Source organism: Mya arenaria, chromosome 13, assembly GCF_026914265.1.
Source record: "Mya arenaria isolate MELC-2E11 chromosome 13, ASM2691426v1".
NCBI lineage: Eukaryota > Metazoa > Mollusca > Bivalvia > Myida > Myidae > Mya > Mya arenaria.
The window spans coordinates 60,566,332-60,586,715 of record NC_069134.1 but is presented as its reverse complement, the minus strand read 5'-3'; the positions used below and the strand labels follow the sequence as shown (position 1 = coordinate 60,586,715).

Sequence of the window (20,384 nt, the reverse complement as noted above, 5' to 3'; positions counted from 1 at the left end):
TACTATATCCCCTCCACCTTTCAGCAGAGGATAAAAACAAACCAGCTATACACCTATACAGCCATCCGGCCAAATAACAAAATGAAGTAACAGAATCTTTTTCATCACTTTTATTACTTCATGTGCATCCTTAACGATTTCTCAAATAACAGAGATTCTATTCACATCATGAAACTGAACATTTACAATCGTTCGTCAAAACCATAGCAGCACTAAGACTCTTAGCGCTTCAATATTTTCTTGCATAACGCACAAAAACAACAAAATCAAAAAACAGAAATCAAGAAGATTGCTGTATTATATCTGGGATACTTCTCAACACCATTAAATACTGTTAATAAGACAAGTTACTACATAGGGTTTTAGCTGGAGTTATTGTACGATGCTTCACCCTGTCCTTTGATGGTCACACCACTCTGGCCTCATGGAGGAAAGCATGGCCACTCTTCTGCCTTTATTGAATGAAATGCTTAAAAAAATATATATTTTGGTTTGATTGAAACTTATAGTGATTATAAATGCTTGTAAAGTGTACATACAGTCAACTGTCATTTTGACAAACTTGTTGGGAGCTCGAAAAATACTTGGAGATAACGAACATTTGATAAAACCGAAATATAAAACATGTCTAACTAAACCCAAATTTTTGAGAAATCTGAAACCCTACAGGAACATCGAGATAAGAGTTTTACAAAGCGAGTTTTGACTGTATTTGGCAGTTGAAACATAATATTGCTTCTATTAAATACAATTCCTAGCATTTTCTGTTAAATTTATAATATTCATGTTATTTAGAGTCCAATACAATATTCCCATTTCCAACTTATCACCCTGTCCCTCTTCTGTAGCACGCTGTACTTTAAAACCTGGCTCAAACCCTTATTTACTAGCGTTAGACTATTAACTATATTTCTAGCCAATCAAATTGCCAACAATAAAGTCTTCATTAAGAACAGTGCTTAATCATTGCTTATTTATATCTTAAGACATAGGGACGACTGTTCAGAACTTTGTTAAAGTTAACAACTTCATTAACGACATCGTTGTTAACTTTTAAACGTGAACTATTTTAACTTTAATTGTACATTTTTTTTCGATGATCTTATCAAAAATCTAAAGCAAGAGGCACAAAAGGGCCTTAGTCTAAAATATTAGACGTGTTATACGGGATTCTTCCAATCCCTAACGTGTAAACGGGAATGTGCAAAAAACGGGGGTGTTTTAAAATTTTTGAAATTGTTTTAAGTGAAGTATTTTATGGTTGAAATTGATCATAAAGAGTTATATTCATATTTTACCATGTAAGTGAAATGCTATTTTGCGCTAAACAAGCATTTAATGCATTAAAACAAGTTGTTTACCTTTCCAATAAAACGAAAGTTGACTGACACAGAAAACAATTATGCGAAGGGGAACAACTCGATACAATCGTAATAACTCGGCCTCCTCCGACAAAGCTTCGAGATAGACCTCGATATACAATCGTAACAACACGGCCATGGCCGAAATGTTCCGAGCGATTTAAAACTGTGCCCTGAAGCCTTGCAGGTGCCCTTCATGTATATATCGTTATGTTTTGACAGAATGAAATGAAGAAAAGCCGTCAAACTCGTAATTATAAGTTGGATATTTATTTTTTGTGTACGGAACTAATATAAAATAACATTATCTGGTAATATTTCTTGTTTTTATGATATTTTATAGACACTATATGCTTTAACCGGGAATCCTGATCGGAACAACTACCCACTTTTGATTCTAAACAATTTGTACGTGAAGGATTTGCCATATCAAAAATCTAAAAAAAATCCGTCAACGTACAATTATTTGGACTAAAAAGGGCCTATGCTCTACTGGCATGGCTTTTGCGGTCATATCAATCCAGAGCATGTATGTATGGGTAAAAGGCAACAGACATATAGTTTATGTTTTGTGTTTGGGTTACCTGAAAACGTAGCACGTTCAACATCTGAGCCCAGAAAGTATTGTAAGCAGATTAGTTGCATAAACTATTTTAATATGTGCCAAGTAAAAGTCATCTGACAAAAAAAAAAATGCTTTCAAAACTGTACTCATAGTAAAAATTTCTGTAGTTCTAAAAGTTAAAAAAAGTTGGTCAAAAGGTCAAAGTCAAGGGCATCCTAGGACAACATTGATCAATTTGAACAAACATTCACAATCAATTGTGCTGAGATGGATGCACGAACACACAAAAAGATTTTCAAACCTTTCCAGATTTATGTTTACCAAACCTGTGAACCCTGGGTGTGGCCAGCAATGACACCAGGTGCATAACTTAAACATTCACAACCAATTTTGTTAAGATGAATGCGCAAACTACAGAACTTAAAGCTAAAAAATGGCCTTTGGGCTTTCAACAAGAACAAGGCAGAGTAATTCACAAAATCAACTGCAGAAGCAAAAAGCAAATTGTCTCTCAAAATCCTTGACTTGCAAATTGTCTCCCTTAACCTAGACTTGAATTTACATGTACATGTAAACTTGGCTAAAAATAGAATTCGCTCATGCAGACCTGGCTAAAAATAAAAAGCATTTCTTTAAAACTTTCATGGCCCATAATCTAGGCATGCATGGGCGGATCTGGCTGGTTTTCGAAAGGAACCCAGCTCTAATGGATATCTAGATACTGTACAAGATTCATCGAGATACAATCAAAACTGAAGACTGTATCATGTTCACAAGCAATTGTTTACAGACGCACTACGTACACATTACCATTGCATGAGCTCTTCTGGCCTTTGGCCAGTAGAGCTAAAAACTAGTACAGGTGAAACAGTTGTCTCAAATCTTGTTAGAAATACAGCAGATCACAAATGTATCCATTCAACTTTCAGTGATGATTTAAAAGTTAACAACAATTGCGTAAACAACGTTGTTAACTTAACAAAGTTCTGAACAAACGTCGCATGATGTCATTATTTGGTTCCCTGCCTGCTGTAAAGAGGAAAAAAATCAAGTCAGTTGAAACATATTTTGTAAAGTCTTAATTACTTAATACTCGCTGCATAGCCCTTCTTAATCATCAAGATTTTACAAAGCATGTTATAACCTTAACTTAACAAACACAATATTCAATAAACCTTTGATTTCACTAGAAACAAAACGAAACATCTTATTTTACATTGCAATAGATAAATTTGTCATTGCAGCTCTTGTATCATATTTCATCAATTAACTGCATATTTCATTCAATTCATTTTACTTTTTTGGCCACACAAAAATGATAATTCATTTACTGCATTCACTTAGCTAATTGTTCAGATTTTTATTTCAAGCAGTGGTCCTATACTTATATAAAATATTCAGGGAAAAGGTCAGACTTGATATTATGACACACTTGAACGACAAAAATATTCTCTTGTGAAGCAAAGTTTAAGTAAGGGGCATAACTCAATAATTATTGATGCCAGAGTTATGTGTCATGCTACATTAGTAAGTATGGTCTCTGGAAAACATTTTTACCAAGTTTCATTTGAATATCTGGAAAGGTTTCAGAGTTGTGGCCAAGTTTTTTTTTGCATAATGCTGCCAACAAAATCAACCCCAAGGCTATGAAAATACCACAAGTTTTTCTCTTTGAAGAAACAGACAAGCCAAAAATAAGATATTCAGAGTTATCTGCCTTATAACAGACCAACAAGAAACAACATCAGATTTGTAACCTTAACACTTCAACAAGCACTAGCAAAATGGTCAAAAATATATTTCTCCAATCAGACACCAACTTGAAATCATCACATAAATGGCTGCAAAATATTTCGTTTTATAAAATGACAACGCCATTTATAAACCATTTCATACACTTCCCCTTCATCAGTTAAAATCCTCCGCAAAAGTAATCAGTCAGTTTCTGCAAGCCCATTCGCAAACATTGCTCAATTCTTAAGATCCCAAACCAACATTTTAACCCCAAGCACAATCCTCCCATCAAGACTGATGGGAACTGTCAACCTCTGATTGTTCAACACTCATTTCGCCCGACCCCCCATCAGTCTGTTGCGTCTCGTTGTCTGTCCGTGCTCGTTTTTCCGCCGGCTCTGCTTCCCTGTCCCCGTGGTCTATCTCTGTGGCTGGACGTTTACTGCTTCGGGCAGGGGCCTTGAAGACAATGATGATGCAGGTCATGTTGTCACATCCTGTCCCATCTCCCATAGTATTTGGAGCAAGACACTTGTCGAACAACTGAAATACAGGAAAGCAATATAACAGGTCTGAAAGCAAAATAACAGGTCTGAAGTAACAGCTTCTACAGTACAAGTCAGATTATCAAAGATAAATTTTTTTACCGCACAAACTTAATACAATACATATTTCTTTTATATAGAGAATACTAGGTTAGTGCCGTGGATGGAGGAATGTTATCTGGCAAGGCGGAGGAATTTCGGCTCACCCGATAAAATCCGCAGCCGAGCCAGATAAACTTTCTCCATCTACGGAACTAACCTAGTATTCTATTTATCCTGTTACTTTGTTTAATTAAACACTATAAATAACCTTAAAATTATAAAGTAAAGGGGGGCAACTGTTTTTTTCCCTGTTGACGTCATCACGCTCGGTATCCATGTTTAAATCGCCCCCAAAATAGTTCTCAAAACTGTTCAACTTTTTTCAAAACTTCTATATTCAAAGTCAATGCATTTTAATACATCAATATCCATTCAAAACATAAAAAAGCTTTTAAACCTGCATTATAGCATGGATCAGTCTCCAAACATTATCTGATGATGTAACAATTATTCTGCAAGTCACAGAGTACAGTACACAGGTCATGGTTCAAGACCATGAGTGTTTACAAAAAAAAGCCACATGTTAAATGGATTTAATTCATGTTGATAGTGTTGGATGTTTAGAACTGCACCAGCAAAGAGATCATTAATTTCTGTTGTAAGTGAGATTTTGTCATTCACCACAGAAATGGAACAAACTATGGACGAGTATCGTTGAATGCTGTTTCACAGTTTCCAGCATTTGCGGGTGGGGTAAGATTTTCTCATCACATGTAGATTTCAGGTTGATTGTTTTGCCAGTGTCATTATTATGCATAATGATGGGACTTTATGGGCGAGTTATTGTTGATGTCGAATGTAGGTGGTCAGTTGATATGATACTGAAACAGTACTTGTGCTTTTCCTCTGATATTGCAGAATATAGAAAAGAAGTTCGTTTTCGCAGTCACATGACCACCTGACTGAAGATTAACATCACGTGGTCTACTATCCTAATAAACTAAAATTTACACAGCACGTTGTTATTAGATCGATTTGTATGCAAGTGACAGGATAAAAATAGTCTACATGGCAGTATTGTTTTTTTGTATGGCTGGTGACCCTATAAACAAACTAATACATATATGCGCTTAGGATTAGGATAGAAAATCCTGGGACCATGAATATCAACAGTCTTAAGTCTGTGTTCTGACTCAAGTGGCAAAACGACAAATCCTCATTCCATTGTTACTTTTTTCCTGTTTTTGTGTGGAATTTGCTGAATTTTTATCTTATTCGAAATCTTACAATTATTCCCATCTATTTTATATTTACGAATGGAATAAAGATGATTATTTGTAATTTTAATAAGAGTTTTTTGAGTCTAAGCCCAGACTTGGACATGACATGTGACTGTAATTATTGCCTCAGGACTACTTGATTAAAAGTGAGTGTGTTAACCACTGTGCTTATCATACTACAGCTTTCTTATACAGCATTTACTATTTAATATATTATCTTACTTGTTCACAGACGAGTGAAGGCTTGGCTGCGTTCTCCGGTTCCATGAGCTGTTCTCGGACAAAGTCCACTGTCTCCTGACTTGTAAGCGAGTTCCTATCATATGATGTAAAAAATAAAAACATGTTCTGAATTTACAACAAGATTCATAGGGGGTATTACAGCAGATAATTTTTAATGCTAAAAAATAGCCAGCAGCAACTTGAAGACTATTTTAAGTTTTTACCATAACTCAAGTTTGTGCACAACAAGAACCCTATTGCTGCAAATATGAAGGCTATTATTTTTTTTATATATAAAACAAGAACACAGCCAAGCCAAGCCAACTCCAAATGCTTGTCAGTGGGGGTTCTATGGTTAGAAATGGAGCATTGACAACTATTGCAGTCAGAGTTATTGGTCTTATTTTCTCTGTCAATGTTCGTCCCTCATTTCATTTGAATATCAAGAACAGTTATGGCCAATATTAAAGTTTTTGCATGGTGCCTAGGCTAATACCTCTTCCCTTTCTTCCAAAAACAGACAAGCTAAAAATCACTACAGTACTAAGCGCTAGTGATGTTCCGATGATCGATTATAATCGAAAATCGATTGGTTGGGCCCGAAATCGGCGACAATCGATACTATTTCGTTATAATCGATTATCGAAAAAAATAATAAATAAATGAAAAAATAATTAGTAAGTGTTCAGATGTTATCTTTAACAAAATGGCTGATGAAAGCCACAATGAGCAAGAAAATTAACTATTTTTTATACAACAACACTTAATAACTTCAATCATAGACATAAGGTATATGCATATAATGATTAAGAGTTTAATACTGTACATGAATAAAACTACAACTCAGGTACTATCTAGTGGTTTAAAAACCAATTGTACTGTCGATAATCGGTTACTTGAGTGGAACCGATCATCGATAGTAAAATTGCAACCGATTCCCAACACTACTAGGGCTATTCCAGTAAAACATAAAACACCCGGGGGGAAAAGGCAATTATTTAAATAGTAAGAATATGCGTGGGTGTCATTTTTGCTAATTTGGACCCTGAAAGGGTAAATTTGCTCTTGTAGAGGGTTGGTATATTTTAAAAGCACCTTACCCCCGTGGGTTATATGTTTAAATGGAATAGCCCTAGTCCTAATTGTGGCAAAAAGTACCAACCAAATTCCATCACAAGCGATGACCATAAACTCATCTTGTGGCCCAAGTGTTGCTGTCTCGATATCGGGCAGTGGGGAGATCATTTGGTCTTTCAAGTCCTTTGTCTCATTACGTTTGTACCAGTGGTCACCTGTGAAAACAGTGTTGAGATGATTTAACTCTTAAACAGTGTTATATTATAACAGGAACAGTTTAATGAAAGGTTGGTTTTGCATCATAACATGTGGCTGTCTCTTAAACAAAGGATATTTAATCAAGAAACAATAGTGAATACAAACATCTTAACAGCTAAATCAGCAATAAAACTGCTCTTTTACAAAGGTAAAGTAAATGGGCGAGTAAAAAGACTGTGTACGTAAATAAAATGGTGAAAATAATACATATTACACCATATTTTACCAGCAACTTTTCTCCATGTTCAGGAGGTTTTCAGAGCAAAAGGATGGCTGTCACAGAGACAGCACACTTGACTTTTTTCACCGAAAATCAAAATGTCAAAGTCAATAATAAAGGGCCATAATTTGAGTTACATGCAAGATTATTATCTTACATGATTAGTTAAGCTTGTTGGATGGTGGGGAACAATGACATAAAGTTTCAATGCAATTCATCAAGTAGGTGCTGAGATATATACTGATGTATGCTCACATGTAAAACTTAAACTAGTGTTTCAAAGTTAACTATTATATTGAAGGACCATAACATTCATTTAATGCAATAAGAGTTAACTTACTAGACTTATCAAGTGGTTTCAATGCAATACATCAAGAGGTTGATGAGATACTGACTTAAAAAGTTACCGGTATCAAACTTGTTTAATTAAGTAGGTTGGATGGATGTGAATAATTGTTTTAAGTATCATTGCAATACACCAGATATTTGCCAAATTATTGACTTAAATGTGCTAAACCTTAACCAGAATTTCTTAAACAAATAATAAACTTAAAGGACCATAATTTGCATTATATGCAAAAAAGAATTAATCTAGCTTGATTTATTAGGTAGATTTGATTATTGAAATCTGTTGTATAAACTCTCAATGCAATACATAAAATAGTTGCTGCAATTTTACATGCAAAATCCTACCCTGAATTGTTATGTCAAACAATAAAAGACCATGATTTGCAATCAGTGATTTTTTTCTCTTTTTTGTGAAACAGCCCATGCCTTTTCTTTTGTGAAATTTTAGCGCGTTTAAGTTCCAAATTGTGAAAAATTAACAAAACCTTAAAATTCTAATTCTGAAATACAATAGTGTTATACTCATACATACAGTCTGAGTTAGTGTCTGTATTGACAATAAAATGAAAATAGACAACAATGAAATTTTGATAATTGCATATTTATTAAAGTGACACTCTTATTCAAAATCGATACATTTGTAAATGTTATCTGTTTAAAGGCGGAAAATATTGTTGGTGTACCGGCAGCGTGGATTTTTAAAAAAAATTCTGATAATACTTGCCGTTTCTTGACATTTTGCCTTTACATCTCAAATTGTTTACAAATTTACAGTCATTTTGCTCCTCGTGACTGAGCGCTTTACGGCCAGCGCTTTACATTAGGAGCGTGCGTCTACTTGATCGGTTAACGATAAAAGCCGTCATTCGGTATTCAATATGTATGCGAATTCGCAATCGCCGATTTCCACATAAATCTTCAAAGTTTAACACAACTTTTACGTGTTTTGACGCGGATTTAATAAAAAAAACACTTTGTTCACAAGTAGCTATTGGGAATTGTGAATTTTTATTCACATTTTTGGGAATTTTAGCGTTTTTTTGGCGATTGTGAAAAGACCGATATTCGGTGTCAAATTGTTAGTAAAAAAATCACTGGCAATATATATACAAGATATACTTACTTAATTTATTATGTAGGTTTCAATGCAATACATGATGTTTTGGCGGAGATATTGACTTAAATTTGCTGACATGCAAAACCTTAACCAATATGGAATGACGAGGCCCGGGTGAGGGAGTAGTATAGCTCTCATATTCTGTGAAGTCAAGCTAAAAACTTTTATTTAAAAAATATATATGATAGGTACAACAATTAAATATATACAGTACACATCGTATGATAGGTACAACAATTACTGTGAATATTCCAGCAGCGTTATTTTTTTTACTCTTATTTATTACATGCTTTCCAGTGGTTTATAGAGTTGAAATATAATTGACATTTCACTGTTTCAAACAGTGAAAATATAAATTTGATATTTTTCACTATTTTTGAAATTGACGCCCCCTCTCAGTTCCAAATCAAACTTCAGCAAGAACAGGGCTGGGACACAATTTCAACAACAAATGACGCTAGTGCGCATTCAAAATGGCACATTTTTCTTTAAAAAAATTCGTTTACATTCAATAAAATTATTAATTTCAGTGTAAGTATGCAATATATTTCACTGCATGAACACCTAAAGTAAATATTTCACTCATGTCTATGCCACTTATGAAACATAGCTTTCAGTGTTAACTCAGTGAAATATATTGCGATTTTACATCACAACAAACAATTTTCCTCTATATGTTCATGAGAGATCAGTTCAAAGTATAATTGTTACCTAAAGCCCTTGACAAGTTAAGGCCACCATTAACACGTCCATCATTTGTCACCTTCCCTCCAGCTGCCTCAATTCTCGTTCTCTCAATCTCATCTTCCGGTTTATGATCAAATGATAACTCGACTGCCTTGCCATCGCGACACAAAACGCAGCGGGAGTCGCCTGCATTGGCAACATACACCTTGTCTCCGCTAATCAATGTCACCACTGCCGTGCATCCACTGTCAGTGCCCGGCTGAAAGCAAAAAGAAAGATGAGCTACATGTACATTATACATTTGTCTATCTTTTTTCATTCCAACAATTATTAGGAGTTATTGGACATGTACACTGAGCAACGCAGTTTTATTTGAATACCTTGAAGGGTTTTTGTTTATGGACATGTGCAAGCTTAAATTTTTGTGCACAACAACACCAAGGTGATTATACCTAGACATTTTTAATAAATAAGTTTAATAAGTTAAAAATTTGCTATTATGGTTATTATCAATCAGTGATGTTGGAGAAATTTTATTCCATCGCCCGGGCCTTCCAAATTGGGAAAATATTTGGACTTTGGGGAAATACAAAATAATGCCAAAATAACTGATATAATAGCAAATACACACGCCAAGACATTTTTATGCATGCGCTTAAGGCTGGTCTTGTAAAGATCTTGTTTGTACAACAAGGAAAACATTACTTTTTAAATCATTCACTGAAACTGTGTCTTACGAATTAGGGAAATATTACAAAGTTTCAGGTAAAAATGGACATTTTTTTTGGCAAAGGGAAATAGCCTATAAAAGGCATCAAGGAAAATCACTGTCAGTCGTATCATCTTTTGATTGTCCAGGAATTAAAGGTATTGCTTAGAACACTGTACCTCTTCCACATGGTCTTCCTCCCCTGCTCCGACTGACCGCACAGCAAACAGACCACCCGGTCCACTCTCATCCTCCTCATCTTCGTCGTCATCATCATCCTCATCATCTTCATCATCACTGAATCATAAAAATGGTACATGTTTTGGTACATGCCGGCTGTTTTTCAAATTATTTTGGGGTAGAAATTCTTCCCCATTTCCATATCTTAAAAAGAATATATTTCAACCTGTGTTACCTCTTATGTGTCAAAATTCCCTGTTACATTTGTAGCTGTCCTGGACTGGTCAAAAACCACCACATGTATATACAGAGTCTAAACTCGCCACTCTGTCAAGCTGTTACTTCGATGTTCTGGTTACATGTTTGTCAATCTTTTTTCGTTTTTTTTTTTCTGGTTTATCCATACAATTTTACTATTTCAATTGTATTGAATGTCCTGCATCTCAAAGTATTTCCCCGGGACCCAACAACTCCAACATTGCAAGTTTTGACTGTATTTTAAATTGAATACTTAATTGTTTAATAATCTTTTTCCATTGTAAGGTTAGGTGACCAAGATTCAGAGTAAATTTTTCATGTATACTGTAAGTTTTAGAATCAACAAGATTCTTGAAGAATTTCAGAGAAATGTTTTGCATATTTTGGTAGAGTGTTCTGGAACATTTTTAATTGGTATAAAAGCAAACTTCACTAATAAACAGTCTCTTGGGATAAAAAATAGTCCAAGTTTTGCAGTGCTATTGTTTTTTTTACAATATCTTGGATTTATTTCCTGTGAATTTGAATGCAATGAATACATTTCATTTTGATTTTTTTTTAATAGGTACTAAGTTGAACATTTTCACTACGATGCTTTACAAATTAAGCCACTGGCCTAAACATAAAATTTACTCTTAAAGTATTTAAATCTAAGTGTAACTTTGTTGAAATTTCTTTTTTTAAAATAAGTAAATAAATTTTGTTTGTTTCAAATCGAATGCTGGTTTCTTTTTCTCTGTTGAATTTAGTGGTCGTAACACTATCATTACTTATTTTTAACAGTGACAATAAAAATCGCCTACCCAGAATGTCACTGACCTAAAAAAAATCAGAAAAGAATGGTTACCTGTCTTCCAGAAATTCCTCATCATCATCGTCGTCGTCATCATCATCGCTATCATCTTCACTGTCCTGGTCAACCCAGCCATCTGATGTAATTTTTGATGTACCACTTCCCCCAGCCTTTGAAGTTCCGCTACCCCCTGGCGTTGACATCCCACTACCCCCTGCCTTGCTTAGCCCCGACCCACCAGCCTCAGGCTTAGAGGAAGTTCCTGAACTACTGGACTGACTAACACCTGAGTCCCCTGCCTGAAATGTACATGTACAAAAACTTCAGTATCAAAATAGTGTCACATACATCATACAAAACATATTAATCCTTTTCAATTCCCGCATTAAAGCAGTCATTAAAATTAAGACTATAGATGACTTAGCCCGATTTCTGTCACTAGTTCTTGGCATCAACATTCTGTTCAAGGAATTTGAGCAAGCCCTGAAATCATTTTACCAATGGGATTATGGGCTTGTGCTAATTTAGAACACTGTTAAAGGTTGGTAATATCTGAAAGGTTCATTCCATTGACACTTATTTCTCTATTGCTAAGATGGCATTATGCATTTGATACCATGCCCTGCCTCGTTTTAAAGAGTTAATTCACAAGAAGAGAGGGCCATTTTGCTAGTGACTTTGGGCCCAGCCATTCAAAAGTTTCCCTCTTTTTTTGTCACAATTTTCCTGGAAAGTGTCCTCCACATGAAGTAAAATTTTTGCCAAAATAGCTAAGATACAGATATTTCTTCTGCCATATGTTTATACTAGTTAGAATCCATTCATATGATTGAGAGTCTATTACATATGGCAAAACGAAACATTTAAACTCTCTTTCACAGATAAAGAAACCTTTGGAAGGGCCCCTGCACCATAACCCATAGTAGAAAGATAGCCCTGAAAGATCACCTAAAGGAAAACACCTATGTAACATTGGCAAAAAGATGGTTTTGTTGGGGTTGTAAACATCCTGTTTTAAACAGGTAGGGTAGGTAGGCTTTTTTTCATTTAATTTGTAAGACTTTATGTAAGAATATAAATGTCATTTGACAGTAAGGAATGGTGTTTAAGAAATCTTCTGTACAAAGCTTTTAAGTTTTTAAATAACATATTTAAACACACACTAAAAACGGTAGGGTCGGCACCTATTTCGTTGGTAGGGTTGTTTAACCCAATCCAAATTGTACCTTTTTAAGCCTTACTTGTAGTTTTCTTACCTGTGCCTCAGACCCGGACGGTCCTGCCCTGCTGCCACTTCCTCCCGCCTCTGGTTCACCGGACGATGAAGACACACCACACGTTTCACTATCAACTTTCTCGCTTGTACTGCTTGTTACACAAGAATCTGCACTTTTAGCACCAGTGCTTTCAACACTGTCAACGTCTGTTTCACCATTCGGAATACTAGTCTTACTAGATTTACTCTCACTGACTATAGAATTATTTGAGTTTGTATTATCTTTAGTTGTGCTAGCACTGTCTATTTCAACACCTGAATCACTTATGGAGTTTCTAAGTTCCTTTTCAACATTAAGGTTATTGTCATTATCGGGCTGTTCAGTATCAAGTTTATCATCTAAATTTGTAGCAAGTGCATCTGAGCTGCCTTCTTTAGCACCATTTTCTTCCTTGGACGTTCCTACAAAGGCACACATAAAAATGGCTCATCAAGATGTATTTAAGGGGTTAGACACCAGATGATACAATTGCAAGAAAAGTAAATCGTTAAAAGCTTACATAAAATTGACATCGTTGTGTACAATGCATTGAACCTTACTTATGTATGCCATTGCTTAATACACCTGCATATTTTGCATTTTTTGTGCGTTTTTTTTCAATTTGAATTTTTTTTTGGTTGTCTCCCACTTTAATTCCAGTCAGTTGAAAAATAGCATTGGTATATTTAAACTGGGAAACCATTGCGCGCTATTTGTAATCGGGGAAACACAGATGAGACAGCAACATGATTGTTGCTTTTATTACTTTAATGATATTCATGTAAAGTTATGTATGATAATTACATCATAGCTTAAATATTTTGATGATTAACCAAAACAGAATCATTGGATTTATGCATGTTGGTCCATACAGTACACTCAACGAGTTAGACCCACTTTCCATTTCCCTCCGATTATTTTCGCTATCGCGGCCAACACAATGAATTTATCGACTGTCTGCGTTCCTCGGAGTTTGAATTTAAGGCCCCCGGAGGGTGATCAGTTGACCGAAGAATTACGAACGCGGCGTTCCTCGGAGGGGTAAACTCCGCGAAACTCTGAGGACAATTGATAATAATCTACGCTCAAGTTATTTTTTATTAAAAATTTCCATCGATTATGACAGCTTCATTAAATTGCCATTATTCTTTTTTCCTCTGCCCGTTATACATAAAGTTAGCTTACTACCAGCATGCAGTCCTATTTCACTATTTGCACATGCATATTATTAATGTGTTTGTACTAATGACTGAATACATTGATAAACACATTTCACCCGAAAAAGGCTAAGTTACTTATTACACATTTTCGGAAAATCAGGAGGTCAAACACGTGTTCAAACTTCAGACCGCATGGTTGAAGGCCTTCTTGCCTGATTTTTTTGTGGAAAATTCCCTAAAACGTCATAACTATTTTTAACCACCAATATTAAATAGTATAGTATATTCTATTTTGAATTGATTACGCGTGTGACGTCAGAGGTCATGGTTCAGAATCGTGTAAAATGTAGGCTGTTTTATGATGCAATACAATTAGTGGCAATACATCAATGATTCAATGTTTACTATTAACAAGTCAAGACACTATTCAATTGTCGTTTACGGACACGAATAAAAATTAAACGGTGGTAAGAAGCTTGTACTATTAACAATGTACATAAGCATAAAAACAAATAACTTTTGAACAAGAATAATTTCTTGCTTATCTGATTAGTTCCGCCGCAGAGTCATAAAATTGGACGATTTTCAACGCTATCGTTTATATTAAACTCGGCAGTAAACCAGCTCCTCGGAGGAACTCGGTGGGATTTTAGCGAGGGCAACAGTTTTACACTCAGGGGGAAGTCCGTGATCATCGACCTTGGAGTGAGCGAGGAAAGTGGGTTTAACTCGTTGAGTGTACTGTAGTATTCTTTTCTTTCCTAAATGACTGTGTTTTATATGACTCTGCCCTACCTGGCCTTTTCGCCTCCTGTTTAGATCGTATCATGGGTGACTGGTGTTTCTCACTCTTGCCAAGCCTCGTCTGCGCCGGCCCGGCACTATTATATTTTGCCATCAGCTCCTCAATTGGCATATTTGCTTCCGCCACCAGCATGTCTCGCTCTGTACGACCCATACCCTCATCATCTGGAAATAAAAAACTTTGTAATAAGAAAAGATGTTTACATATCAAAAACATGACTTGTCATAAAAAAAAATCACATCTATATATAGTGATGAATGAACGAATTCTTAACGTTATAAAAAGAGCTCGATATCAACAGCCACCCCATGAAAAGACACCAAGTATTTTGACAAAATCACCACAGCTAATTGGCAGTGATTTTTTTTGGAATTATTTTTACTGCCTGTGCCTTGCAAATTGGGAAAATATTTTGTCTTTGGGAAAAATACAAAATCAGGCCAAAATAACTAATATAATGGCAAATATACATGTTTGAACTTTATAATGCATACATAATGCTGTGAAAGAGTAAGTAATGTCAAGATTGTGTTTATATTACAAGAAATTCATTGATTATTTATTCATTCACATAATGGACATGAATCAAATTGGGAAAAAAATATAAAATTTTGGGAAAAATGGACAGTTTTTAGCAAGGGGAAACAGCCTTTCGAAGGTAGTAGATCGCACCAAAAAAAATCACTAATTGGATAGGGAATCGGCCTGGCTACTGAATATAAAACTTTGCCATTGCTATAAATCAATGGCCCAAGCTTATTCCAAAGTTCAACCACCTGCAGATATGTATGCCCTGTTAGGGCATTAGCTTCTTACTTAGACAACCTATGTTCAATTCCTGGCCTGGGTGCATATGAGTTGGTTTGTGGTCATTTAGTCGGACAAGTAGGTTTCCTCTGCATACTCCGGCCACTTAGGTGACATGGGTTCGATTCCTGGCCTGTGCGCATGTGAATTTGGTTTGTGGTTACCAAGAGAATAATACAATTTTGTAAAACTTGTTTCACAATTGTTGTGAAGTAAATAAGTTTAAATTACTTACCAGCAACTTCATTGTCATCGCCATCATCAACACCTGCCAGTGTCTTAAGCTCCTGTATTACGGTTTCTTCTGTAAGAGTCTTGTCAAATCCCAAGAATGCTTTTTGAAGTGCCTCACGAATTTTCCCCGACTTGTAAAGCTCATGTTGTTTAATAAACTCTGGCAAATGTTCTGCTGTGTATTGGGCAACTTCAGATCCTGAAAATGCAAGTTAATACAAAAGCTGATTTTTATAAACATGACTTATCAGGGCCTTTTCTAGGCATCATACTGATCAGATATTCAAAAATGGCAAATTCTTTAAAATCTTCATTATTTTTCCAATTCAAAATTTACTTGATATGTCTACCACATAAATACCAATAAATTTAAAAATAGCATCAGTATATGTTTCTGTACTAATCATGTGACTTTCAGTAAATACCAATAACTTTAAAAATAGCATCGGTATAAGTTTCTGTACTAATCATGTGACTTTCACATGCTAAATAAACACACTAGTAACTGGAAATCCATTATGCACTATTTTCAAACAGGTAAACTCAGCCGGGGAGCTACAAAATATTCTTTTAATCATGTAAAGATATGTATAACCAGCCTCATTCTAGCTGGTAATGACAATTTTAGACTTGTTTAGAGAAATTACCGATTTGGGGACCATTTGGTGTCCAGTTCCTTTTAATGCACCAGTCAATTGTAACCAGGCCCCCCCAAAGGTCCCGGGGCATGCCGGGGATAGCGTGGGGGAATGGGCCATATTTTTACCTTCCAGGTGGCCCCACAGTGCCGGGTGAATGTGCTGGTTTTGTCTTCATGCCAATTATAGCAGGAAATCGACCTTACTTAGGGTCCCTGGGTTGCGGGGGCATTTGGCGTTTTTTCCCCCCGGCAGTTCTTCCCCGCAAGACGGGGATTTTACCAGGGCTTGGCTGGACAAAAGTCAAAGTCCCCAATATTCCCTGGACCTTGGGGGCGGGGGTGGTGTTTACAAATGACTGGTGCAATACAAAAATATCATAATTTTGCAGAGTACAAGTAGGAATAATAAAAAATAAAAATTGCCTCAGGATTGCCTTTTCAAATCAACAATAACATGTCACAATAAACATACCTCCATGACCATCATAAACGGCAAAGTATGATGTGTTTGTCTCTTCGTCGAAATTGCTGATACAGTTATGGGCATCCTGAAAAGTTATAACATTATACAGAATATTATTTCTGAAAGCTCAACAGATGCCAATTCAACATTACTGACAAGGGCATTTACTCTTGCTCAGATCATTTGGCAGCTATATAAATCATAAAAACTAGAAAATGTAACAATAATTCCATTTAAAATACCTGAAACAAGTAAAAATACATGGGGAAAACATCACCTCCTGCGTCATTCGCCATCCTTGCATAGAAGAAGCACCATACGTGTATTTTGGACATTTCTGGTCCGTGGACACCTTCTCGGTGATCGGGGCAGATAAATAGACACCCATTTGGATGGTGAGTTTTATGGAAAATTTACAAATACTGACAGGATCCACGTGAGAAATTGCATATAATTTCGCGGCTTATTCTGATGTATCACGTGACTTCCTCCATTTATTATCCGAAATATTTATCTCAGTCCCAAGAAAAATAAATGGAAAGAAAATGAGACAAAGATAGTAAAACTCGTTACACCACAAAATTATGCGTTATACATTCTATGATATATACTGACTTGTTAATGTATTTTTGAGACAACACTCGTAAACGAGCGAAGAAGCCAAGTCGAGGCCCCAGTGCAAAACAGTTGTAAGTGTAAAAACAGCTACATTTGGAAAACAGAAAAACACGTTTTTTGTCTGTGTTTGTGTACCAGCTTTAGGTACATTGCACACGCAATGTACGGGTCTTCTTCACAGTAAAGTGCAGAGCCCTCTATGGAGAGCCGACGCACTGGGTGATATGTACAAGTACGACGTGAGGCAAGATTCAGTGATAAAAGGAGATAAAAGTTTGTGCGCCAGAGAGCTGAGCATAGCCCTGGCACCCTCAAGGATCAGAGCTGGAGCTTTTTTCCTGGGAGCTGGTTCCACGAGCGAATGTCAAACGGGAAGCAAGATATCCCATGTGATTTTTTAATGGGACTTATTAGCTCGAAGGCCACTAGCCATGTTACTCCGCAGAAATGCTAGGCTGTTGTTGGTTTTCTTTGTGACTGAATCCACATGCCCATTATAAACATTCCTTTTATTTAAAGTTTTGAATACTTTAGGGCAAAGATATTTGCACGATTGCCAATTGTTGGTTGTGAAGTAAATAGTTTGAATGTATTGGGGAACGCTTTCGTGTGACACTAATGAGCTCAAACGTTGACTAGGTTGAGCTACCAATCGGAAATCCACTCTTCCATTAATCTACGCATTTTTTCCTGGATATTAGCAGATTCCGCTTTTGGACTAGGTCTACATGCAAAAGAAGCTGCCATTAGCAAACAGCTTGCAGGTAGAGCTATCTCTTCCTGGCATGTGATTAAGGAAGAGTACTGGCCCCTGGGAAAACCTGATGTAACTGGTACTGTTTGGGAGGTGTTGCCATTGGCTGTAATCCGATAGAAATGGCTCTCAATTCAGGCCAATATGTTACATTGGATGTCGTAGTGGTGCAGGTTCCAGGGCTGGTGCGTATGTGGGTCCTTATCGAAGGCCTTAATTAAATCAAAAAGTATGGCGTCAATTTGTTCACCTTTGGCGGCAATCCAATGGTCTTACATGCCTAGCACTAGCTGTTTTTCACAAATGCCCTCATGCTTTTGGTTGGACAGTGTGCCATAAGACACAAACTACTTTATAATCGGGGTGTTCCGAACGTTTTAAGCAAACGGGGTGTGTGTGTGGGGGGGGGGGGAGGGGGGAGAGAGAGGTACATTTTGGGTCTGCAATATGCCGAAACTGTGCGGTCGTCTTTTTCGAAGACTGGCGTCACCTTTAAATGACTTCAATAAGTCCGTCTGTCCGTCTGTCCATGTTGTCCATGTGTACCCCGGAACTAAACGTTTTACGCAAGGAAGTTGGGGAACGGTTTGACATAGGGTCATGACCTTTTAGTGGTAGGTTGTCCTTGACCAGTAGAATATCCCTATTAAGTTAAGGTATTAACTTTAAGGTCACTAGTATAAAGGTCACAGTTAACAGTTTTATGAAAACTTTGCCCCTATGTATTAATATAAAGGTAATATTATGAAAATTTTGCCATTAGAAAAAAACCTTGAGACCAGTTTGAACAAGGAAAAAACTCCAAACTTCAGCGTTAGGTTAAGTTTGACCAGTAAATGACCCCCGCTTTGGTATGGGACTTGTAATTGAGTTCCTTTTGATTTAGTTTATGCAATTCTCCTACGTGCTCAAAACTGACACTACAAACAGGTTGCCATGCTATATTCTGGTGGCTATAGAGGGGCAAGCAATAATAACTAAATGCTGGAATTTTATTAATCGGTGAATAGGGGTATATGATATAGTTAGATGGCATGAAGTAACATTTTAATGATTAAGAATGGGTGGAGTGAGTGAAGCGAAATAATACTTCAGGTCAACTGACTGACTTAAAATACAACCTCATTGGCTGACACATCATCAACGGAAAGGCGAACGTTTAAACACTCGAATAAGTCGAAATTCTTAATGATTGAGCCTAGAACTTAATAATTGCCTATCTGCTATTGCATTGGCTTAAAATATAGGTTGTGTTTTAAAGTTGAACTAAAATATATTATCTGAGTTTTAGCTAGTAACATATCGAAATCCCTTTGAAAGACATTACTTAGATTGTGATGATCAGATATTACATCATACACCTCAGTGTTTTAATGGCGAGTTTGCGTAGTTAATGTTTCTCCAATGTGTCCCCCAATACATTATTTTCATTTGCTTGAAATCATTGTGTAAGAAATATTGCTGTAGGAAGACTTGGCACTTTAATAGTCAATGAATGTCAACAACTTAATGACCAAAACCTATCCAATGATCTTAATAAAACTATCACTGTCAATGGGTTTGTTGGAAACGTTTGTTGACATTTTTATTTGCTAGAAATGATTTACACTAAGGTAAATCAATTCTTTGTAACATCCTCTTAGAAATAGGGTTTGTAGGAAGGCATAACTTTTTTTCTCCATTTTTTTGAAGAACCGGGATCCTGTACCAAATCGATGTACATCAAGGTTTATTACTATTGTTGAAAATTGTAAATATGAAATGGTGAAATGTTTACACGTTCCCTAAAAATGCACATGTTTTAGAAAATTAATAAAAAAAAAACCATTCACCCCACGGCAAAAAAATTGTAGGGTCGGGAGGAAAGAAAGTCGGTCGGGTTAGTGAAAACATTTTTTACGCCTCAATAACATGGCAGCAGATTTATGTGTCATCTAAGGCGTACATCCAAGGTGCAGGAGCTGGCGTTTGAACTTGTGCCCTCCGGTGATAAAAGGGAACTTATATCGCAAATCGAAACGAGGTATCGACGGATCTGCTTTTTGACTTGACAATATGTTAAAAGATTGTAATGCGTTAGGGTTACACAATGTGACGTATATTTTATGTGGTTTAAAATTATACGAATTAAACAACCAGTTTTTTTTAAAAAAAATCGTTCATAAGATTGCATCGTTTATGTAAATTTGAAGGCAATGCGAAGAATTTTAACTAAATCGTGTGATGAACCCTTGAGAATATACGTGTCTCA

General features: G+C 36.1%; 1 protein-coding gene across 1 annotated transcript; it reads right to left on the bottom strand.

Moving 5' to 3' along the window:
* Positions 1-95: 95 nt before the first annotated feature.
* LOC128214319 (probable protein phosphatase CG10417) lies at positions 96-17,238 on the bottom strand. Its single transcript, XM_052920729.1, has 11 exons — positions 17,039-17,238; positions 16,771-16,846; positions 15,660-15,857; positions 14,608-14,781; positions 12,653-13,074; positions 11,451-11,695; positions 10,345-10,462; positions 9,481-9,715; positions 6,912-7,041; positions 5,750-5,843; positions 96-4,203 (listed from the first exon to the last, which is right to left on the bottom strand). Exons 1-11 carry the CDS (start codon positions 17,147-17,149, stop codon positions 3,949-3,951), a joined length of 2,058 nt encoding a protein of 685 aa, XP_052776689.1. The 5' UTR covers positions 17,150-17,238; the 3' UTR covers positions 96-3,948.
* Between the last annotated feature and the right edge of the window lie 3,146 nt (positions 17,239-20,384).

Coding starts and splice junctions, on each gene's coding strand:
- LOC128214319 (XM_052920729.1), bottom strand. CDS start 17,149: ATGGGTGTCTATTTATCTGCCCCGATCACCGAGAAGGTGTCCACGGAC. Junction 14,782..15,659: donor CGATGACAATGAAGTTGCTG/GTAAGTAATTTA, acceptor TTTTATTTCCAG/ATGATGAGGGTATGGGTCGT. Junction 4,204..5,749: donor CTTCACTCGTCTGTGAACAA/GTAAGATAATAT, acceptor CCTGTATTTCAG/TTGTTCGACAAGTGTCTTGC.